Source organism: Synchiropus splendidus, chromosome 8 (genome assembly GCF_027744825.2).
Source record: "Synchiropus splendidus isolate RoL2022-P1 chromosome 8, RoL_Sspl_1.0, whole genome shotgun sequence".
In the NCBI taxonomy this organism is placed as follows: domain Eukaryota; kingdom Metazoa; phylum Chordata; class Actinopteri; order Syngnathiformes; family Callionymidae; genus Synchiropus; species Synchiropus splendidus.
In genome coordinates this window covers 22,735,182-22,759,766 of record NC_071341.1, presented here as the reverse complement: position 1 = coordinate 22,759,766, position 24,585 = coordinate 22,735,182, and the positions used below count along the sequence as shown (strand labels likewise).

The following is a 24,585-nucleotide window of genomic DNA, read 5'->3' as shown; positions in this document are numbered from 1 at the left end:
ATCTGTGACTCAGCTCCTCTGTTAGTAATAACGCACAAACAAACCCACACACACGGGTTCGGTTTTCAAGAGCCTCCATCAGATTTCCTCCCATTTACGAAGGATATCGATCCGCCAACTGCCCATGGCCGATCAACCCCACGGAGCGAGAGCGAGGGAAATGGGCATGAAAGAGACGGCGCGAGGGGATTGACTGTATTTAGAGAGGACATCTGACAGTGCACTTGGAAGTGTGGCACATTTATGATATGTGGAACAGTCAAGCGCAATGACAGCTCCACTGTGCAAAGTGGGGAAGAGGAGAACGAGTGGGAGAGACGGAATATTGTTGAATGAGCGCTGTTGACACCGGGGAGCTTGTATTTAGTTCAGCCGGCGGATTAAAGCCTAATTTTACATCCATCTAAGTGGGCCATAGGGGGAGAGAGAGAGCGAGGCAGAGGCTGATACTTGTTAATGGCTTAAAAGTCTTGTAAGGCCTGCGCCAGACTTTGAGCTCAATGACAAGCTGTGCTCGATCGCTCCTTTAGGTTTAATGGGATATAAGCGTGCTGCTCAGAGTCAAGTGAAACACAGGACCTCAAGGTTAACCTTTCGGCGCGGCGGCGCCAAGCTCAGTCACCGAGGGGCCGGGAAGAAAAATACATGCCAAATGGGATTAACTTTGATTTCATTTACTGGAACTCAGCATGTTTAATCAGGGGCTTGTTCGCTGCTGTTAGGGCTTCAGCTGTTGCAGTGCATTATGGGCCCTGTAACATGACAGAAAAGAGAACATTGTTTTGGAAAAGACAGCTCCAACGTTACTGCAACCTCTTGGTTTGGCGAACCAACGGAGAAGAAATGGGCGGAGCCTATGTTGCGGTGATAGATGTGTCAGAGGTGTGAGGATGCTAACGTTAGCCTGGATGCTAGCCCACTGTTGGTTGTTCAGAAGAAATACAAACCTACTGTTGAACATCCATGTTGTATTGTTGATGTTGTGGGAGAAAGTCAACAAAGGGAAGAGTGGTCCTGGCTACTAACATGTCCCTGTTGTCCTGTCCACCATTGTTGTGAAATCAAGTCCTTTGGTCTCCTGGACATCTCTCCACACTTCATATTCCCACTTGGTGTCAAGTCAGCTCCGGAGCTCCCTGGGTTTGAAGGCATCATTTCAAGTGGTGAACGGCCAGTGAGGAGGAGAGGGACACACCACACTGACACGTGACGCGCAGAGCCCAGTGTTTCAAATGGGTAAGTACAAAGGAACCTTTCAATTTTCTTGAATTCTTTTCGTAACTTCTTTTTTGTTTGGGAATCACAACAAACCCATTTACCAATCACATCATTGTATTGTGGTCTATTTTGGGTCAAACCAAGACAGCTTCTGGAAATTGTGATAAACTGAGACATGAACAGTTCCAAGTGAGGATTAAAGCTTCAGTCTAGCTGTGGTCAAACTTCCTTTTTTTTCCCCCCCATCAGACGAGAGTCGCTCTCAGTGATTTTTATTAGCTGATTTGAAGCCACATTATGTAAAAAGTGTCCCCGTTTCCAAAGCACTTCTGGAAAGCTCTATGGTTAGAAGTTTCTGATGGAATTTCATGGATTATCCTTTACTGCCCTCATTTAAAAGCATGCATTAAAATATAACAAATTCAGCGGGTCTTAGCGTCAGGCAAGTTTGAGTAAGAGAATGTGATGTGCATGAAGAAGAGAAGAACAACTGACACGTTTCGCTTACACAATGGAAGAAATCTAGAGCATTTGGACTGAAGGAGAGGTCAACAGCATGGATGGTTTTTAAAAACGTAGTAAAACTATACATGGTAAATTGGCTGGATTCTTTTCTTTGTTTTCCTACAGGCAGGAGCTGCAACTTTGCATAAGAGTTTTGAACGTAAAAGTGTGTCCATTGGTGTATTTGTGACTGCAGTGATTCTAGTGAGGAGAGTGTATCAATGAAAGAAGAAGAGGACTTTGTGTTCCAAGTCTAACCATCAATGTCTTTGTGTGTTCCTGTATGTCACAGATAGACCCCTAGAGTCTCCCAACGTGAGAAAAGTGACCCTTATGCTTTTTTTATATCTTAAAAAATAAAACTTTCATCAGTTGCTTCATCTTAAAATAAAAATAAATATATAAAAATAAAAAGTATGTTGCTACATTTGCTGCTACAGGGATTTAAAAACATAAAAATAAAAGCAAAAAAAAAATCAGTTGCTACATTTTACAAGGATTTAAAAATATAAAAATAAAACAAAAATAAAATATCACACAAAGTTGACAACACTGAAAAGGTTGTATCACAGAGCCTCCCCTCACAACAGATACACCACCAGCTCCTCTGGGTGACGCCAACTGAGAGGCACAAGCTACAAGTCCTGACTCTACATGAAGCCTGCACCTCACAAGGCTTTTTCTCAGGTGTCCCTGGCCTCTTCCGCCTGCATTTCAACCAGGAGCAAACATGAGTAAATGGGCAGATTAAGTGTTTTTAATCATTCGATCACAAGCGAAAATAACCAGGCAATCGTGTTTGCAAATTGCTGATAATAACAGGGTGTAAATAAGTGAGCAAAACTAAGGCTATCACGTAAATGATTTCTCTACAGATGCGTAAAGAGAGTGCCTCAACATGTAATGCATCATAAATGTGACACCCGTGAGCTGAATCTAGAGGGAGTCATGACTGAGCCGCTCGCTCTTCGCTTTTGAAGACAATCCCTGGGATGCTCCAACCGTATGTGTGCGAGTGTGTGGGCAGGTGCAGCAGTGTGTGTGCTGGTCCCCGCTGAGCCAAGGCAAAAAGCCACACATGAGATGACAGAAGAGCGCAGCAAATTACAATCAAAGAGCGTGTGATGAGGAGCGAAGGAAAATCATTTACATAGCACGAGCGGGACGTGAAGGACGCCAGTGCTAAGAACTACTTAGAACAAAACTCTCTAATAAATGGCATAAATCTGCATGCATGATGAATGAGCAGGGCTGGCGACACCGCGCCACGGCTGGGATGGTGGCGGTGCTGCTGTTTTCAGCAGTGGCGGCTCCGTCAGCTCCTGACAGATGTTTAACACATTGAAACCAGACAGTCCAGCTCTTCTCCGACGTGAAGATTGCCAGGTTTGACAGGACACACTTGTTAAATTAGCCCAACGGCAACCAACTGTAATGGAGTCGCCGCTCACTTTTTGGGTGGGCTGTCATTCATGAGGGACAGGGTGTTATGAAGGAGACCAAGAGAGGCGGTGGCGCTAGAGTGGCCGCTCCGCTATAGGAACAAGGAGCGAGTGAATGAATGGCTGATGTCATGCGATGTGCTCTGAAAACATGTGCAGTACAATTCTAGACATTAACTGAGTACATTAACTGAACAAATATTTAGAGTGCCACAAAGTTTTTCTATTAGTCATGGCCTGGCGAGGCTTCATGAAACGTCCACATTTTTGGAGACCACCTGATCACTGCTCTGACGTCTTTGGATTTGAGAAGCACTTTCTTTCTTGCCAATGTTTTTTGTGTTACTGCAAGGTATGTGCACAGATAGACCCTTAGCGGAGCTCAAGCACCAGCCGTTACTCCAAACTGTCATCAGTTGCTACGCTTTACAAGGGTTTTAAATGAAAATAAAAATAAAAATCTGCTGCTCTGAAGTCTATCCATTTGATAAACCATTTCACTGAAATCGTGTTTGAGTCGAACACACCTCCTACTGAGCTCTGAAAATAACGGCACTGTTTCACGAAGCCTCACTAGCCTGTCACTAATTTCTATGGATATGTGCTGTGTTTGCAAACATTCATTGGAAATGATGTCTAGAATAAATCGCTCGACAAAACCGAAGCCTCCTGACAGACACTCTTGTACCGCAGCTCCTGTTCTTAGGCATATCATTTAACAGCGCCAAAGCAATGCCAATACAATTTGTTACCGCAGTGGAACACAAGTAAATTCACAGTGTGTCTGTGTTTTTATCAAGTGCCATTTAAAGGCCAGAAGGACCATCAGAACCCCACCAAAATGGTCCAGTAAAATTCAGCTATAAACATTCAGAACTCTTCAAGTTATGTTGCTTACAGACTGCCATAAAAATACTATACATTTACCAAACATTGATGCATTTTCTGCAACTCCAGTAGCCAATTTGGACACTTTATACCGAGCCAATGAGGAAAGGCTTGATGAAGTTTTCATCAGGACACGTTCCTCCAGGCTCCTCTGCCTCGGATTTAGCCATTTCTTTTCTCTCCCCCTTCATCTTGTTTACCTTTGATATCAGTGAAATTGTTTCTATTTGAGTCCATGCAGCCTTAAGGAACATCTGTCAAGCTGTCTGTCTGTGGCCAAGCTGAAGTTGCTTTGTAGCTCACTCAGCTCTGTTTGAGAAGTATCCGGTCGCCGGGGAAAGTCTTGTTCCCCGCTTTCCTTTGAACTTCAAGAGGAAGCAGCTCAGAGTCTGAATCGTCTCCTCATGAGACTGAAAGTGCACTTTTCCCCTTTTTTCTGTTCTGTATTCATTATAACCTGTGGATAAGGTGAAAGTTCATGAAGCACAATTCATTTCTACCCACTCAATCTTTTCTTCAAACATTCCCTACTGCTCCACCCAAAAAGTAAATCAGGAATCTCTGCAGAAAGCAGAAGCAACATCTCGTAACCCCTACCTACACCTCCTCCTCGCGCCTATGCTACACCTTCAACCGCTTTTTTAAATGCCTTATTTAACCGTTCATTCAAAGACTCGTGGAGGCTTAGTTGTCTTAATGCCTTCCCACCGCCGCGAGCATTATCTCCAGCGGTAGTTAGATTAGAAGATCCTGCAGCAGTTATTTAAATTCTCCATTGATACATCACCAGTTCATTTCCTCCGGATGACAGCCCCGCCTTTATAACTGGGACATAAAATGTCAGAAATATGAATATAAATATGGCACATCAAGCTGTAGGTGCCAGGGAAAATGTTGAGCACTCAGCATCTTGTCATCGTCTTTTACATCAGATGATTTCTAGACCTGTCTGACAGGATTGTGAGGTCGTTTGTCTTCTGAAGTTTAGTGTGACTCCTTTACTGTCTGGGTGTTTTGGAAGGCTCACAGGTGTAGTCCAGTTACATTCACCGCCTCCTTCTCTACCATGGATTCCTCTTTGTTTTTGCGATCCTTGCTCTACCTCCTCCATCTCTCCTCTGGTATAGTGGTTTACTCCAGTTATTTCCTCACCCAACCTTCGCTGTGTATTTCCTTCCAGTGGAAGTCAGTTAATGTTGTTGAAATTAAAGTAAATGAATGAAGCTCTTGCTGTTGTAAACAGTGATATTCATGGAGACTGTAAAACCCTGGTTACTCTGAGAGTCAACAGTGAAGTAAACAGACAGTTTCATTGTGCTTGCTGAAGGTGTCTTCCCAGCTGGGCTCGTCTGCAAAGCCCTTAAACAACACGACCAAATGATGTCTTCAGCTGATGCCAAGACCCGGGTGGATTACTGCGCTCCTTAATGAAATGTGAGCACCAAAATCAATTCCGGCGGCGAGTCGACGTGACCTTGTTCTTTGGTCACAACCCAGTGTTTGTGCCATTGTAGCCACTAAAGTCACGCAGATGAATCTTGCAAAGTAAACAGTGGCACAAAAACAAAAACAGCCATGTTAAACAGGAAAGTGTTTTCTGCAGAGATGAGCTTCGATGAGAAGATGGAGGAAGGTCGATGGCAAAGAAAGATAATATAAGGCCTTAAGACTCTTAATTCAGACAATAGCTGCGGCAAGATAATACTGGATTACGACATATATATTCAGGGCGTACATCTGCTTCCTTTGTACTTAGATTAGATGACAACCACTGACGGGAGCGCAGGAAGCCGGAAGAAATGCTATGTGGACAGTATGGATAATGTAAGAGGAAAGGATGAGAGGAAAGGAGACAGAAACTGCCAACGTGTTGTGTTTCATGTCAATACCAGGACAAGATAAGACGGTACCGTGATACTGAACACGCCCCCTGACCATGAAATCAATAACTCTCCTGTCATCCTGTTTCACATGAACTAAAAACAGACTTGTTTATCCATGAGGGACTGTCAGACATTTCCTTGTTGCCACGACAAACATGCACAGTCGTGTAAAAGACAAGATATTCATTCAAATGGACATGATTAATATTGTAGCACTCGGGCGGTTGTTACTGTATAATGACTATTACTATTACATCTAGTTAAAATCTACTGTGTGTAAGAATGATATATATATATATATATATATATATATATATATATATATATATATATATATATATATATATCTCACATATGGATGTGCATAGATTTTGGATATTTTATTGCGAGTAGCAATAAAACTTTCCGTACCAGGCCATAGTGGACTATTTCCTCTTCATACATATTGTCCATTTCTGTCACTTGGGTGTCATTTATCAAGTAACCAAAATGCTGCCAAACAACGATTTCAAATGACATTCTGGTGGCACTTTTTTGGGAGGCTCCCTTCGATGTCTTCATCTGTATATGGCACAATAGAGTGGGACATGGACAGATAGAGACCCAGCCATTTCTCCCTTCTGTAGCAGTTTTTTTAAATGCTCAGATGAAGCCCCTAATGTTGACAAGATGCCCAGTGGACGGTGGTGTTTGCAGATGACATTGTGATCTGTGGTGAGAGCAGCGAGCAAGTGGAACATAAACTGGAGAGGTGGAGGTTTGCCTTAGAAAGGAGAGGAATGAAGGTTAGCCGCAGTGAGACCGAATACATGTGAGTGGAATACACTGAGAGGGAGCCAAGTGGACAGGTGAAGTTACAGGATGCAGAGATAAAGAAGGTGGGGGGTTTGAAGTACTGAGGCTCAACTGTCCAGGGCCATGGAGAGTGTGAGGAAGAGGTGAAGACGCAGTTGCAGACAGGATGTAATTGGAGAGTAATTGGAGAAGACTATCAGGTGTGATGTGTGACAAAAGGATGAAAGGGTAAGTGTACAAAACAGTGGTCAAGCCAGCAATGTTGTATGGTTTGGACATGTAGAGAGGAGAGAGAAAGAGAGCCAGTACATTGGCAGATGAAGATGTTGAGATGTTGGAACTGCCAGGCAGAAGGTGGAGAGGAAGGCCACAGAGGAGATTGATGGAGGTGGTGAAGGGGGACATGAGGTCTGTAGGTTTGAGAGAAGATGAAGCAGAGGACTGGGGGAGATGGAGGAAGATGATCCGCTGTGGCCACCCAAGACATCATGGATTGTCCTGGCTTGGCGAGAAGATAGTGAGATGAGTGAGATGCTGTTGTAGAGTGGGCTTCCCCAGCACCGTGCACTACTGCAGTCCTTGGTTTTGTGAGGTGCTACAATTTGGAACTTCACTCTGTGCTTTACATGTTCAGTGGGAACCAGGAAAAGGTTTTGAACCGTCCCCTCTATGAGAGGTGCCCACTTTCTACTGACCTTCAGCTCACTGTGTTTCCACAAATGGCTGTAGTTTTTAGGGCAGATATAGTGGAATGGAACACATTTTTTTTAGACCAAATCAAAAAGACCTATTGTTCACCACTGTACAGTTATCAGTTTCGCAAGAGATGGAAATATATATTTTTCAGTAGTCTGAGCATTGGCTTCATAAAGGATGCAAGGGGTTATTTTAGCTTTTTTTCATGAATGGTCAGACTCAGGTTTTAATGGGTCTAAAGGGTCGATCCTCTTTTTCCCTCACTCATGATGTCCGTTCACTGAAATCAAGATGTGCTAGCTGGATGGGGCCTGATGAAAGGGACTGCGAGGGAGTTGGTGGATGGATGAGGAGGAAGTGGGAGGTTTCACAGGGGGCTGGGGGGTGGGGGCATTTAGCTGGATAATTAAACATCGATTTGGGATGACGACGAAAATGGCAACTAGGCGCCAAACAGGGGGATTATGGGTCAGGCAGCTAGCCTCAATCCGCTGAGCTCAGCAAGCGAGTAGAGCAGCGCTGTCAGGGAGAGGAGGAGATGGAGTGAGACGGCGCCGCACACACCCAACATACTGTAGAAGGGGGTTTGAATTGTGGGTGAAACCAGAATAGATCCAGAGGTTGCATGAAAGCAACGTGGCACGTGAGTGTGAGAACACCTTGCGAGACAACGTTCTGATTTTAATTGGTGCAAAGGCATCATCACATTGTTATGAGCGCACGTGTCTGCGTGTGCAGCCATTTGTCATTGGGCCCTTTAGCTCATTAGCTGGCACACGTTGAGTCACGTAATTAGATGACAGTGACCTATAGCAAGTGAGTGCTCCTGGCCACCAGCCTTGGCTGACTCGCATCCGACATGACAGATCTATATTTTCATTACATCTGTCATGATGGCTTGATGTTTTACTGCCAGCGTATGAAGCGCTAGCTCCGCGTGCATGTGCGATTAATGCCTTAGACACATCATGGCCCAAAGAGCACAGCACAAAAGAAAACTGGGAGATTTATTTTGATATGTATCTCCTGATGTTGGCTGTAATATTGTTAGAAATAAAGGAATAAACATGAAAATGATGTTTCATTTTCCAAGATAAATTCGAAAGAAAGTCTCGGGGGAGCTAACTGATATGATGAAAATGAACGTCCTGGTCTTTTAATGTTCACTTTTTCGTCCTAAAGAGGGTGTTTTCCTGGTGTGGTGGCCCTTGAAGTAGTTAGATACATGGTTTTGAGTGTGACTCACTAAAAAGCATCAAACTTAAACATAGCCTTGAAAGTTCAATGAAAAGACTCAGTGTTCTGCATCTCTGTGTCTATCGGGAAACATGACAGAAGCTACATGTAAATGATGGTGGTGCCATGGCTTTCAAAGAAACCCGCCACGCACTCAGAAAAAGTCAAAATCTCTTATTTAAGGTGCAATCTCACGTGTTAAAACGGAGTGGAGAGATTGAAACAAGCCGATAACACAATGCACTGTGGTGGTGGACATGATTTTTCAGCATGTTTTTTGACGGAAAAATCCCGACGGAAACATCAAAACGACTGCTGCTCATGAAACTCAAGTCGCGCATTCCGGCCGGGGCATACGAAGAGCTGGACCAGGCGAGGACGGCTGCAGATTGGATTACTTCTCATGTTTAAAAACGAGTGCTTCATCCCTTTTCTCACCTTTGGATTGGTTTAAAAAAATCAAAGTCAGACTGCACATGTAACACATTGTGGAAAACCGCTCATTTCCTGTTGTTGTTTGAGGTTGTGGAGTTATTGGTCAGACAATGTTGAAGTGCTGAGGGCTCATGTGGTGATAGAAGAGCGCGACGCTCCGATTCTGCTTTCCGATGGTGCATGAATCTTTCTCCTGCCATTGGTGACAGGATCATCAATGAGGGTTAAAGCTATACCTGCGGACATAAATTCAACCTGATACTTAAGATATAGCACATTGACTGTGCGTGCACTGAAACCCACTCCTTCAGTTCGGAGCCTCGGGAGCGTTCCAACCCCGTTGAACAGGGTCCCCACTGTGCACCATTGAAGCTGTGATTATAGACTTTTCTGTCTGTCTAATTGCAGAGGAAATCAGGCACTGCCCCCTCGAAGTAAATGCCTTTACATCATCCAGCATCCAAGTGTTTTCAACATTTCCACTCATTTGTTTGCCATTCCAAGGTCAGAAGAAATTGCCAGGGGAAAGCTCATTAAAGTCTCATTTAGTGCACAGCGACGCCTGTAAAGAGCCCCTCATTAAAGACATCACTCAATTTAGAAGAGAGAATTCTGCAAATTTCTTTCCATTTATTGCTGTCAACCTCCTCACATTACTGCCTTTGACTCCGGATTGTTTTTTTTTTTCTATTTCCACTCCGCTGTGGATTCAGTCCAGTGCCTCCATCAGAGGAATCAGTGTTTGTCCTGTCAGTCCTTGCTGGGAACATGAGGTGGCAATGCAAATGTTTGGTGTGGCTGCTAATCCAGGTTGAAATATCAAACTAACGGATGTGGTCCTGCTAATATTCGGGGCCAGGGGCCAGTCCCAGCCGGCCCGGCGATTATAGGAAAGTTTTACACGAGCACAGAGGGGTGAAAATGAAGGACCTCACCTCTAATCATTTGACAAGCTGCCTTGTCACAAGCTAATGACTGAATAAATGGTGTGGTGCTCAACCATGGAGACTCACTTCACATCATACTTAGACCCCTGTTTCCTGTCAAAAACAATGCAACTGAATTGTTTTTTTTTTAAATAAATAAATCGTCAAATCACCCAGCAAAACGTTCCTGGCCCCAATCCATCACAAACCATTGTTTTCTGCCCTTGAGCAGTACATGTAGTGGTATCTGTTATGGGCAAAATAACAACAATAATATTCATAATATCAACCAAAATGAAAAACTAACTCAGAGTAGAAAATCATCTTTAAAGGTCTTGAGAACGGATGTTCTTGTCATACCCGGGTATCAGTGACCTCCTAGTTAATCCACTGGAATGATACATATTATTCCACACATGTCCGGTGAGATAAGATCTGAAGAACAGGCCAGAGAGTCTGTATAGCATCAATGCCTGGATCCTGGAGGAACTAGAAACACACTCGGGCCTCGTGGGGCTGGGGATTGCCAAGCAACAGAGGGAAGCCACAGCCTGTGGCACCGGCATGTGGTCTGACAATGGGTTGAGAATCTCATCCCCGGTACTTAGCTATATTCAGGTGCCCCTCCCCCCGGCAAGCACATGGAGGTCTCTGCAGCCCGCGGCAACATCATCGCTGACCCACCGCCAAACCAGTCACTCTGTGGCAACAGACCCATCTCCACGGCATTTACAGATCCTCTCCCATCTGTCGCTGGTGCGCGGCGGGAGCCTGTCCTCGTATTTGAAGAGGAAAGAGAGCCAACCGAGTATTGACAATTCTCCTGCTCCTCGGCAAACACTGTTGCAAACGGGTGGCGCACAGCTGGACGATGAGCTAAGGCCCCACTTGTGGCCCTAATATCGCCCTCATGGAATCCCAGATTGCTTGATCTGAAATACACGTTAGTTGCAGCCCAATTCCTCACTGATTCAGCGAGTAAGTTGCCCTTCCATGGTTCCTTTCCTCGTCTCCAGGTGTTCTGATCTGCCTTGACATAACCTGGGCATGTCATCCAGTGGTACCTGGCCCACTCATGTAGGTGTGTGGAAGGCAATGGAAAGACAATGGGAGAGTGAGGAGAGCCCTCACACCTTCTCCATTGGCGTTGCCTGGATCATTTCCTTTTACTTTACGCCTGCCGTCCGTCTCATTTGCACAGCGGCAGGTGAGACTGATTCACAATCTGCAAACGTGGGATTCGCTTGACGTAACACTGTAACACACCCAGCCACCCACATCTCCGATCTCCTCCAGAAAGAGCTCAGGGTCAAACATGACCACACACTTAAGACAACACATGGAGCGGATCGCAGCAGGCTGAAGTACTTCGTCCGAAGAATTGTCAGAGTAAGACTGCGGATCACGCTTGTAGCAGAAGGAGAATGAAGGTTGGCACACATCCAATAGAAGCAACACTAACAGCCAAATTCCAGCTGATCTTAGCAGGACACCAGCGAGCACGAACCACATCGCAAGACGCTGGCACCGGCCCGGATATTGACTAAACCAGCAGGGGACTTCTATAGAGCACGTCTCTGACTCAGGTTTAATGCACTCGCTTCTTGTACACGCACACAAGTACACCTACGTCCTTACATGCTTGATACTGGTGTGAGTGGCATCCACATCTTGTGGAGCAGGTGTCAGCAAAACATGCTTTCATAGCAGCTTCCATTTATAGCCATCTATTTTTTACACATACGTTTTGTTGAGTCATTTGTGGCTGTTTGTTATTATTGCACAATCTAATAATTGTGTGCATTTTCTGCTCATGATTGAGTTGATTTCCCCACCGTCCAATACAGTACACACACACACACACAGCGATCTGTTGTTCTTTTGTTTATCATATTTCATTTCTCACTGCACTCCAGCAAGTCTGACCTAGTGTTGTTACCGTTCTCTGAATGAGTTCATTTGCAGTTTAATTGTTCTCTCTCAAATCATTGTGAAGTACATGAGCGAAAATGGCTGCTTTGGTTTCCCGTAACCAGGATATCAATGAAGTTGTCTCTTCATCAGGTGAATGGGTTTTATGTACAGTACAATGCTTTGCAGAGTTATTACTGTGAGGCAGGTTTAACAGGAGTCTGTTCAGAGACAGTGGCAGATACAAATCCCTTTCTGGGATGGACGACTGAAGGCGCTGGTGAAGCCAACCTGACAGTAAAACTGGCTTAGTGATGGGCTGGTGAGGCTTCATGAAACACTGTCCCCATTTTCTGAGCCCACTAGATGGCGCTCTGTGCTCAGATTCTTCAGATTGCAACAACCATTTCAATGAAACCTGCTCCTCATTTTTAAACCAACAGCACCACCTACTGAGCTCTAAAAGTAAGGAGCTTGTTTCATGAAGCCTCATCTGCCCATCACTAAGTTAATTCCAAGTATGAAGAGGTTATAACACATTTAAAGGATTAAGGGGAGCTAAGAATCAGTACGCAGCAGGTGTACTATCGTGAAAGTTGAAGTTAAATCCAGTTCATATAGCAAGGTCACTGTTGGGTGGATGGACAGCTGGATGCAAGGAGGTAGGAGTGCCGTGTATGTATTGAAGATGCACCGACCTGTAGATGAGGGTGTCGTCTCCGGAGCTGTTGTACTGGACCTGGAACATCCTGACTCCGTTTACGGGAGTCTGACTAGTCCATCTGATGAGGGCAGAGTTCCCCGTCAGCTCCACCAACGAAACCCTTCGATCTGTCGCCCTGGTCTCATTGTTGGGGAGGGCAACTTTGGATGAAGTTAAAATGTCCGAGGGAGCCGGGTCAGATGAGGGGTCCCGGCTTCGGCTGGTGCTGTTCGCCAGATGGGGCATCGCCGTTACAACCAGCTCCACCCGTCCGGTGGATTCGCCGGCAGCATTGGACGCAATGCAGGTATAGTTTCCGGAATCCTTCAGGGACGTCACATTGATGTCCAGGCTTCCGTTGGGGAAAACCAAAGTTCTGAAAATAAAGAAGATATCTGAAGACATCGAACTCTCTCTCCAGAGATTTCATGGTATGTGCTGCAATATCGGACAGACCTTTGAAAACATTTGTATTCCTTCAGTTAGCAGAGTGCATCAAATAGCTTCTGTTCTTACTTCAACGAATCACACTTCACCTTTTCAACTTCACACTTTGGATCAGAGGAACGACTGGATTTGCAAGCGTTAAACACGTCTGTGTCTGACGTCCTTGGACATTTGGAATGGCTTAGTGACTTTCCAAGCCAGACTTACTCTGACCAGCCACACCTGAACTTCATCCACTGCACTCCTGTGAAAGGCTGCAGAGCTAATCGACTCGCCCTTTAACAACTCCACTTGATGAAACTCTGAGTTGCGTAACGCTGATGCAACCACCAGCCGAACACCTCAGAAGCTTAGATGTGATATTGCTGTCAAGTTAAAAGGTATTAAGGTATTTTTTTGTGCCACTGAAAATCCACCTACTTATTTTTTTATTTGTTTGTTTGTCATTCAGACGACAGTGTTGCGCAGTTACATACAATACAGTTATCCGTATGAATAAAGAGGAAGTGGAACTAACAAAAGGAAAAAAAAGACCCCTGCATCAAAATATAACATCGCGATTATTTGTGTAAAAATTATGTAAAAGAGAAAAAATAAACTCTCAGTAGCTCAATAATTATGATCAATTGAGGCTTAAAAGTGTGAATAAAGGGCACCTGAGTGGGCACCTGTTTTTCTTATTTTGAAGAGTTGGAAGATAATATCATGACTGTGTTTCAGCAAAGTAAATGTGACTCATCCAGAATGTTGAAATAATGCTAATCTTGCGAATGCCACATTCTATAAAAGTGTCCTCTGGGAGCTCCTCAGTGAGTTTGGTATTCTTCATGTCCACGCTGCCTCTAATTTAAAAGCGATTATACTTGATCTTTAGACCCAGTGAATAGCATAAAGTAGGACTTTGGGGAACTTTGGATTGAAATACCTGGAGCCGTTAGATATAAGCCGTCCCTCTGGGCTGATCCAGTGGACCTCAGGCTCCGGGTCGCCATTAGCTTTGCACTTCAAGCTCGCTGGTTGGCCCTCCAAGGACACGGTCTGAGGCGACTTACGGGTCAACACCGGTGGGTCACATATAAATTCCTGGAGGCAAATGAGATATGAAACAGTGACACGGTGGTCATTTCGAATCAGTAATGCATAGGCATTCACCTCCTCGGGTATCGTCCAGAAGTACTTGGCACTGAGGTCGGGTGGTGAGGCACACGTCTCCAGGTCGTCTTCTCTGGTCAGCCGTCGCAACCACAGCAGTTCACAATTACAATGGAGGGGATTCCCACCGAAGCTCAGCACCAGTGATGACAGGGGGCTGCCTTTGGACTTAGCATAAACTGGAATTCTCAGGAACAGTGGATCCGGGGGGATTTTCTTCAGCTTGTTAGATGTCATGTCTAGCCTGTTAGATGGAGCAACACGGCATCCAAGGATAAAGATTAAACAGTGTCAAACCCGGGGTTTGAAGATCATATTCAAGCGTTTTTAGGTTTCACGCGTGACACAAACAGTTCCGCTCTGCGCAAATGTCATGTTTTAAAGAAAATGTTCGACTTAAAAATGCCTTTTTTCGGAGTGAGGGGGATTTATTGAATGCTATTTCTCGCTGTGTATTTGTTTGGATATTTCTCAGTCCCCGTCGCTGTTCTTACCTGGCCAGCTTGTGTAAGTTGGTGAAAACCCCTTGAGGAACATTCTCAATGAGGTTATGATCCATATTTAAGGTGTTTACGTTGGTGAGCCTCCCAATCGTGTCCCACGGCACCTGCGCAAGGTTGTTATAGCTCAGATCCAAATCCTCCAGCGTGGTCAGGAAGTCATCGAAGGCATGCGGAGATAAGGAGTGAAGCTGGTTGTTGGCCAGGATGAGATGGCGGAGGTTGGTAAGGCCTTTGAAATGGTCATCCTGCAATCACATGATGTGGTCAGAGCACCGTCATGGTCAACCACGCGCTGGCTCTTTCCACGCGGCCATCAATCTAACCTTGATCACAGTTAATCTGTTGGAGTCTAGATGGAGGGCTCTGAGTCGCCGCAGGTCACTGAAGGCTGCTGGAAGGATCTGACTGATGGTGTTTCTGGACAGGGTCAGATGGAGCAGACTGGTCATGTTGGCAAAGTCCTTCCGTCTGACAGCTGCAGAACGAGAACATAAATATTGAATCAACCAGGAGGGAAGCGTAAAGCAGCCTGTGTCGGAACAATACAAACTGGAGTGTAAGGCTCCAAATTCCGGGGTTTATTTCCCCGCAGGAATGAACACATTATTCTTCTGGCTACGATGATGCAGTTTCCAAATGTGGTCACCGCAGCACACCATTTTCCAATTCCACCTGTGTCAGCATTAAATGCTTCCGCTGGGTGACTTATATTTAACAAGCAACAAATGTAAATCTCCTCATTTATGAATCAACATGATAATAACAATCTTTATGGACGGATCTGACTCCTATTTGGCGCAGGATGTCCTGGACCGGCGAGTTCTCGTCGTGCACCACTGGATCAATAAGCTTGCATTTTGCCATTTTAACATTGTAATTGTTTATGGTGTCTTCATAGCTGTGGGCTCAGAAGTATCGACAACAAACATATCACTCTCAGGAGCCAGAAATGAGCCTTGATTATTGCATCTCATTTTATATTTGGATGCTCCCAGGCTTTCATCAGGATGGAGCCAGACTTCAAACACTGAAGATGCATGAATTCTAAAGGGATCCATGCCATTTTTTGTATTCATATCATGATTATTAAGAGAAACAAAATGCACTCCGGCTTCAAGCAGAAACTTCTCTTGATTTATTTCTTAATCGGGTCACGGGGTTCCGGAGTCGTCGGGACCAGGATGGACACACACTGGATTCATGCTCACACCAATTGAAGTCACCAGTTAAACTGTGTATTTGGTGCCCAAAGGAAAGTCACAAAGGAGGACAGACAAGCAGAAATGAGCCAGCTTCACTCCCACAGTTCATTTAAGCTAAGACACTCTTGATATTAGTCAGTCGGGTTTGTTCTATTTAAGGTTGCCCTTTTCCAAACAAGACATATTTCATGTGTCAAAGTCTTGGCCGGACTGAGATCTTTGGTCACCTGGCGTCACAGACACCTTCGGAGGTTACTGCAGAACTAACAACTGAGCAAACAAACAGGCCCAGTCAAGCAGACAAGAGACAAAATGGAAACATAACTCAGTTTCCTCCACGAATCCTGTCGGACCTGGTTACACTGTCAGGGTTTAGATTGACAGGGATTATTTTTGTCCATTCCAGTGAGGGTGAGTTTGGGAGGCTGACAACAGTCTGCACTGTAGTCATGTAGCACTTCACTACGTTCATTCATTACCAGGCATCAAGCAATAAATGGTCATTTTTGGGAGACACTCACACCTCAACATGACACGTGTATAAATCTGACCGCCGGTTACCTGTGATGAAGTTCTCCTGCAGCCGCAGCTCCACGGTGCGCCGGTCGATTGCGGCGGGGACAAACAGCAGGCCTGTCTTCGAGCAGAGGATGGCGAGGGACGGCGAGAGGCTCTGGCACATGCAACGCTTCGGACACTGCTGCCCCCTGCATGCCGCCACCAGCAACAGCAGAGAGAGCCACAGCCTTTCCATCGTCCTCCGCTGCGAACTGGGCAACTGCACACAAGGAAGGACGAGAACTCTGTAAGACGCCATCATCTCTGTGAAGTCACAGGTGAGCGTGTGTGTGGAGTGGTGTGAAAATCTATTCATAAAGTGAAAAAAAAAGAAAGATTTCAGGCATCCATCCGTGTTTCATGGCAGCTCCAACCCAGCAGCCACACCACTATTACTGTACCTGTCACAAGTGCTTTTTCTAGGCCATTGCTGCCATGCACTTGCTCACAGTCTCACTACTCTGTTTCCACTGGAGAACCCAGCCGAGACCTTCAGAGAGTTACCATTGGGTACAATGTCATTTTATTCATCTTTACATGACTGATACTAGAGTTACACAGCAATACCTCCAGCCAGTGAATAACAACTTTAATGTTAATAAAGGAGCTTTTATGAACCATTTATTCACTGACACTGCAGTGACTCTTATCCATAAAGGTTAGTTACTACATCAACTCATGCCTTGTCCACAAGGAGAAACAAACAAGCTCCAAAAACAATGAAGCGATGGTATGGTCCGTGCCCATCAAGACCACTGTGCTACGTTCACAGAACATTAGAACCAAGCTACCGAGACGTTGGTGGCAACAATGACATGACCAAGTTGCTGAGACCTGAGTTTCTTCACAACAGCTGTTGGTGCAACTAACATGGGAGGAATACAGGTATTGATCCAGTGCTGCTTTCTCAGCTGTCCTGCGGTCTGTTGAGTCGGTCGGAGAATGAGACGAAGTTTTGGATCGGCCGTACAAATGGGGGCAGTTCGGCTCCAGATCAAGAACTGAAAACTCTGGATTAGTGTGGCAGAAATTCTTAAATCAAAGCATGTATTCCTTCAACACCTTCCCAAGGTCCTGTCTCAGCTCCTGCTCTCTTGGTACCAAACACCATGGAACGAAACGCCCAGTTCTAAATGTGCCCAAGTCCTTACTACCACATGAATGTCTACTTTTCTATGTATGTATTGTCACATTTTGCAGTTGAATATGCTTGGACTCAAAAACCCGGAAGATGAAATGTGCGATTAGTTTCCATTAGCGGGACCTTGGCAAGACACACACCTAAACAACAGCCACTCTTCCCCAAACAAACCCATGTGATTCTTCAGTTGACACACTGTAGAGTGCCTCCATCTTACATGTGGGAGGAGATGGAGCTTGATTCCCCCGTCATGCTCAACTTTCTATTTCTGTTTTCTCTCTCGGAAATACTCACATTTAAGTCGACACCGAGTAACAGGCGCAGATCCATTTGAAGGACGGGTTTTTGATGTGTAATCCAAGGTATGAACACCACCCATCTCCATCCGTAAGGTCCTCATCATCTGTTGCTCAATAGCTTTTACTTTTATGCATTTACAACTGTAGCCCCAGGCAGCAGCGGAGCCACCTCAGGTCAATACGATGACTGGTGCATCAGTAAAAAGGAACACTAAAACCTCTAAAAAAAGAGCATGGCTCATTGTCCTTCACATGTAAATACATATAGAGTGAAAAGACTGAAAGTGCAGCATCCTTTTTCTATCCGAAGACACGTCCTTTGCAGGTTATATCGACCCCAGTGTGAAGATTAAAGACACACCTTGTGTTCTCTTCCCACAGCCCATTTTTTCACATCCAATCAATGAGAACAGGGAGTTGCCGTTATTTCTTTCTTTTTTTTTTTTTTCACTTTACCAACCTGCAGCAGCGAGACAAGATGAGACAAGACACAGTGGATTTGTGTCTTCTTCAATTAGAGTGGACCTTCTTGTGATGGAGCTCATGCTCCTCAGCAGGAACAAGGTGTGATCAAAGAGCTCTTGAGCCAGCAAAGCTCCTTATTTTCCTTTGCATATATATTGTGTAATTAGCTTTACCATGTTGACAAGAAAGAACAGAGTCACTTTAGCGAAGCTAATCGCTACTAAACACTGAAGAACATTTTATTGAAAATGAAAAAAAAGGAAAAACATGACAGAAAATGTAGCTTGATGTTGTTAAATTCATTATTTAATGGGCTCCACAATGGAGCGAGGACAGAGTTTATAGTCAACCTTGAAAAAAAAAATCATAAGACAATGAGTAAAGTGGGTGACAGGGCAACATGATATTTATACGTGCCATTTACATGGCATTCATCCAGGTATCCAGTGATGCACAGGTGACCCGAACTGTTCAGACTTTGCTCTTAGTCAAACTCTCCATCAAAGGTCTTCTCTGCCACTTGCCTTTTCTCAACTTCAGCACCAGCCACAGGATGATCTCACTTCCTGTGTCTGAAACTGTAGCTGGTGTTGATGAAGCTCTTACTGTCTTCTCACACAAGTCGCAGCTCTGCTGCTTTATCGTTGCCTACATGTCCACAACTCGCTGGGAGTTTGGTCACGTGACTGGGACCAGCGAAACTTGCACCTAAGACTATATGGAACAGACTCATGCACTTTTGTTATGATACTACTCCTCGTGTCATAACAAGGTTTCCATGAAACGGATGTTTCTGTCACGAATCAAAGGGAACGAGGGAGCAAAAGCCACGTGTTGAGGATGTGGAGCTGGACCCAAGTGCGAGTGGTGAAAGTTACAGCCAGGCAGGAGCAAGTTAGAAATAATATTTAATAATAAAACAAACAGAAACTCAACAGAACAGGGAGAAACTAAGCAAAAGCTGAATGTACAATGAACCGAAAATAAAAAACAAGAGAACAGGAAACACATGGAAACTGGGAGAAAACTAACTTAAGCCACAGGTAACTAGGGAGACGAAAACACAATGGACCTAGAGTCAAGCACAAAAGAAACCAGGAAACACGAATGGACAAGAAGAAACAAAAACACTAAACTCAGGCACCAGGGTTTAACACAGTAAAAATCCAAAATAAGCTAGCTCACAGCACGAGAGACCGAAACAAGGAGAGCCAAGAGGACGAGGAGTTAAATGAGCTAGCGCACAGAACGAGAGAGCGAAACAAGGAGAGCCACGAGAACCAGGTGGCGGCTGGAGCTAGCGCACAGAACAAGAGACCGAAACAAGGAGAGCCACGAGAACCAGGAGTTACCACGGGGAACAAGAAGAGTCCAAATCTCAGGAACTGGAGGAGCAATCACCGGGAAAGGGAAACAATGGGAGAAATGCAGGGACTGGAAGACACGATCTGGCACACGTTGCTGGAGTGCAGGCGTTTAAGTACTTAGGTGATTAGGGGTTCATTGGCTCCAGCCGTGTGCCAGAGGAACAGGAAGGGAGGCGGAAGAAACCAAAACATGACTCAAGGGACAAAACAGGAGCAGAGTCATGACAGTTTCCGCCCGGCAATGTCACCAAATATGATAGATATTCTCAACATTTTGCAGCCGTAGCTCGGCCATCGCTGGCATCATGTTTGTTTATTATCCACATGTTTATTAGTCATCCACATCTCGTGAGTCGCCACACTCGCGGCAAGTTAGCGAACTGTTATTGATGTCTGACGACAGAAGGAAAACGCAGATCAGTTCCAAACAAAAAACGAAACAATCGTATACAAAACTAACTCAAATGTTTTTTGATCTGAGAAGGATACTCAGATTGTTTTTATAAAAAGTTCTTCTTGTCCAACTAGATGGTTCTTTTGTTACCAAGCAAGTTCTTGTGTCACTTGTTGACAAGGCGTGTCAGGAGGGGAATAGCCCGGGGGCGGGGTTATAGGCTGGGGGCGGGGCTTTAGACACCCTCTGTCTGAGCTAAAATCCTGATGACCCTCGACATTTTTGATGAGATGATAACACAATATTGTTAAATTAGCTGAATTAGTTGAATTAGTTCACAATCTGGTCAAAACACAAACAGACACAAGAATCACAACTTATGAATCACTACCAGATGAAAAAAAAAAACAAGCTTCCTGCTGAAATCCACGGGCCACCGCCTCGTAAGCAATTTTCCGACACAAAATAAAACACTGCAACAGCTGAATCGGGGGAACCGAGGTCAATTTCGGCCGATAAAACGCGGCCCTACGACATACACAGTAAAGCAGCGCCGCACTCCAAGATGACAGGTCTGTTGTTACAATTATCCTCTCCAGCTTCCCACTTCTCTTTTATTTGCCTCGCAGCTTACTATTTTGTGTAGCAGAGCCTGGATATTGAAATGCATCCACCTTTGCAAGCTCCTATTTTCTCCCTATCTTTCACCAAAGTGCATTTCGTCGAGCTCTTATACATTAATCCGCCAACTCTCCAGAGAATAAGCACAAAGCTTGAGACTCTTCTATTCGTGCAAACTCTACACCAAGTTTATCAGTTAGATTCATACTTTACTCTTTTTTATGAAGTGACGTTGGCTGTTGTGTTCACAGCAGTGGCGGCAGACAACTTTCACAACTTTCAGCAGACAACATTCATTCGGCTGAAGAGAAATGTAGTTACTATATATGATAACGGGGGTAATAAACAGGAGATGGGTGAGGTGATAAAACCCATCCTCCTGGTGAGTCACACACACAGCAGCAGCAGCAGCTTTGATTTAGTGAAACAGCTTCCATTACCCGCATCACCATCCACCTGCCGCTGGATGTCATACCTCGTAGGAGTACTATAAGAAATACTGATATTGATTTGGTCCATGGCCACTCAATCTATCTTTGTCATCGGTGCATTCACATATGCTTTGATGTGTTTATCTTGACCCTCACTTGTTCAGCCTGCGCACGGAATCTTACAATGGAGATTGATTGTCCTTTCACTCCTTGAACCTCTGCGCTGCACACCGCAGACGCCAGGGTATAATTTACTGTATTTTCGCTTTATATCTGGGATTGTGACGTAAATGGGCAGGTATGTAAACTGAACTCGTGTCATGTTTAATGACCACCTGTCTCATGCGTGTCAGGCTGCTTTCCATTAGAGGAGCATATATCTATATTGTGCATGTCTTTTTTTCCACAGCAGCAACACAGCCTACGCACCAGAGCAAGTTGTTATGGATCTGTAGACACTGTTTCAAGTCAATAAACAGGAGGATGTGACACTTGTAAATAGCTGCAAGAAAGAAATTCCATTAGCCAGATTAGTAATTACACATTAACATATATGAATACAGTTATTACATATTAATAATTACACATTCATATGGGGGTAGTGAACTGAATACTATTATCATTTGACACTTTAGTTCAGCTTTGCTATTAAGGGTGACACAATAGTTGAGCATGAATCCACAACAAAAGTGAAAATATTTCAAGGTAAGTGCCATGTGATGACATGCTCAGCACAGCGTTGGATACCGTTTAAGACCAATTGTTTATTAATGCCCCACCTGTGTGCCACTAACAGATGATGCTGTCTGGAGCTTATAAGGTCATTAATGACATGACGTATGTTTTATTAATGCATAATTAGGAGTCGATTAACGTCGTATTCCTGCACTGACTAATATGTTATTGAATTTTCAGTGACATTGTGGTGCCCTGTTTGTTAATGTTTTATCAAACAGAACTCAGTGGCCCAGTGAAATGCCGCTCATCCGCTACTGAGATGGAACTGCTGCTGTCCTTCTCATCTTCTGGCCGATGACAAACGAAATGTTTGGACTCTCTCTCAGTCAAAAATGGATTCCAGGCTCTGTGCGTCTGTGTCCTGTTCTGCTGCAGGCTGAAGTTCTACAGCCAACAACGTAACGCTTCAGGCTGTATTGAGGCGGAAAAAATAAAAAATAAAACATGGCTGACTGAGACACAGACCGAAAAAAGATGGATACCAATAGACAACACTGTGACGTCCGTATCTTGAACGAAAGAATGAATAATGAGGCTTTTATTGGTTTACACTTAAAGTACGTGTCTGTCAAAACGTCTTTGTTTGGTTATAAACCTGCTTAGGACATAAACATAAATAAACTCTGCTGGTTTCAGTTTTGTTTTTAAATAAATAAAAAAATGTTTAAAAAAAAACAAGGCATAATTTATTTCCAAAAAAATTCACATCGGAATGACAACAAAAATAGAATGTGATTTCCTCATCATCAACCACAAAACCAAGACAAAATAAACTCTGCTGGTTTCAGTTTTGTTTTTAAATATATATATATTAAAAAAAAGACATTATTTACAAAAAAATTCACATCAGAACGACGACAAAAATAGAATGTGATTTCCCCGTCATCAACCACAAAACCAAGACAACATATTCAGAACCACTTGCTTTAGTTTGTGCTAATTTTAACACACTTTTATCCTTCTTAAAGTAGAAACAACTGTGGTGCGTTCAAAGACACCTCACCACCTGATGGCAAATGAAGTTACCTCACTCTTTATCTACACAGCAAGTCTGTATTTCAAAGGCTGCACCAATTCTAAATGTTTTCCTGCTAAGCTTGATGTTGCGTTTTGTTTTTTTCCATTTCCCCATTTTTAATTTTTTTTTTTTATCTCCCTTTTTACCCCGATATTGTGGCGCCAGCCTCCACTGCTCCGGGAGCCAGTTGGATAGGCACATTAAAGAAAATGGATGGTGTTTTCACATACTGCAGTCCTAGTAAATAAAAGTCTTACAAATTGGATCTGTCCATTTCAATGGGCGAAGATCAAAAAAAGAAAAAGAAAAAAAAACCTTGGCGGAGATCTGTAACTTAGCAACAGCCAATGGCGCGCAGGCGGTCGTGAGGAGGTGGGAATTCTGTTTGTGTGTGTGTTGTTTTTTTCTCTTCCTACTTGTGGGGGTGTTGTGAGAGTGTGAGCATGGGGGCTGTGTGAAAGTGCAATATTGTCCCAGAGATCCTGCAGTAATGACTCTGTGTTGCTGTCAGCCGGGTGACTGAGGGGGAGACTGAGAGAGGAACACTCAGAAAAAAACCCTCACTTTTCATGGTAGTGTCATTGAAACATCAGGATCATAACCCCAGTTCTGTGGCTTCAGTCCAGACCAATGAAAAGAGTCCCAACAAATCCAAGTCACTTTGATAGTCTGGCTCTCCGAAATGGAAATTTCTTCACGCAGTGTCAGTGAATGAATGAGAGGTGTAAAGCAGGTGACTGACTTCAGCGATGTCTCTCATCACCATTTAAAAGGGAGTCCCTCTTTTTTAATTTGGATGTTCCCTGTCAGCGCTCGGGTAACTGCTCCAGCAGACCTCACTGGAGGAGATGTTTGATGTCGAACAAGGTTCTCACCACCAGCGCCGTTCAGGCTGTCAGTTCTATGGGCAAAAAGAGGGCTCTTTCCTGACTGAAAGGGAAGCGCATCAATGAGAATGACTAAAAGTGGCAATAATCCCCACTAGCTGTATCCGTTCGCTAACTTCCGCTGTAAATTTAGATACAAAGTCCGGATGCCTGAACCCACAGAAACTCTTTGAGAAGCCTTGTCATATTTCCAAGAGGCCACTGCCTCCAGTTTCTCAGGTCAGACATGGGACGTTGGCCCGCTGACAAGGTTATGAAGACAGTTTTGTCTGGGTTTTTGTGCTGCCAAAATAGCCCCGAGCACAAAAGAGAATCCCGTTTGGCTGCAGAGGGAACCGTCTCTGACCTTTGGTGAGACGTTGTCTTAAAAGGGACCCGTGTTATTACAGCCGGCCTGGAGCACTCCTCACCTTCTGCAATCAATGAGATGTCTGCGTGAGAAAGAAGGAGCATGAGAAATGAAGAGACCCCAGAAGAGCACAGGTTCTTCTGTTCTGAATAGTCAGCATCTGTTGTTACAGCGGATCATTACATCACCCACCTGGAGGGACGGTTTACTGAGACTCAAAAAGAAGATCTATTTATGTCTTTGAAAGAGATAAATGGAAATGAATCAGCATCCACTGAACAGTGCCAAGGTTAATGAAAGCAAACAGAACAGAAACAATGGAATAAAACAATCTCTGTACTTACACTTGAGTGTTATTAGGTCTGCGGTGCATTTT

The 24,585-nt window shown here is 44.4% G+C and overlaps 1 protein-coding gene across 3 annotated transcripts in view; it reads right to left on the bottom strand.

Annotated features, from left to right (window-relative positions):
• The window catches only part of zgc:172282 (leucine-rich repeat and fibronectin type III domain-containing protein 1-like protein), a 126,358-nt gene that overhangs the window by 40,567 nt on the left and 61,206 nt on the right, over positions 1-24,585 (bottom strand). For all 3 annotated transcript variants that reach the window (XM_053873884.1, XM_053873885.1, XM_053873886.1), the window contains exons 3-8: positions 16,503-16,719; positions 15,063-15,214; positions 14,731-14,984; positions 14,237-14,480; positions 14,010-14,167; positions 12,633-13,013 (exon numbers count right to left, since the gene is read on the bottom strand). In XM_053873884.1, coding sequence (XP_053729859.1) covers positions 12,633-13,013; positions 14,010-14,167; positions 14,237-14,480; positions 14,731-14,984; positions 15,063-15,214; positions 16,503-16,695 — 1,382 coding nt within the window. In that variant the 5' untranslated portion in view covers positions 16,696-16,719. The remainder of the gene's footprint in view (positions 1-12,632; positions 13,014-14,009; positions 14,168-14,236; positions 14,481-14,730; positions 14,985-15,062; positions 15,215-16,502; positions 16,720-24,585) is intronic.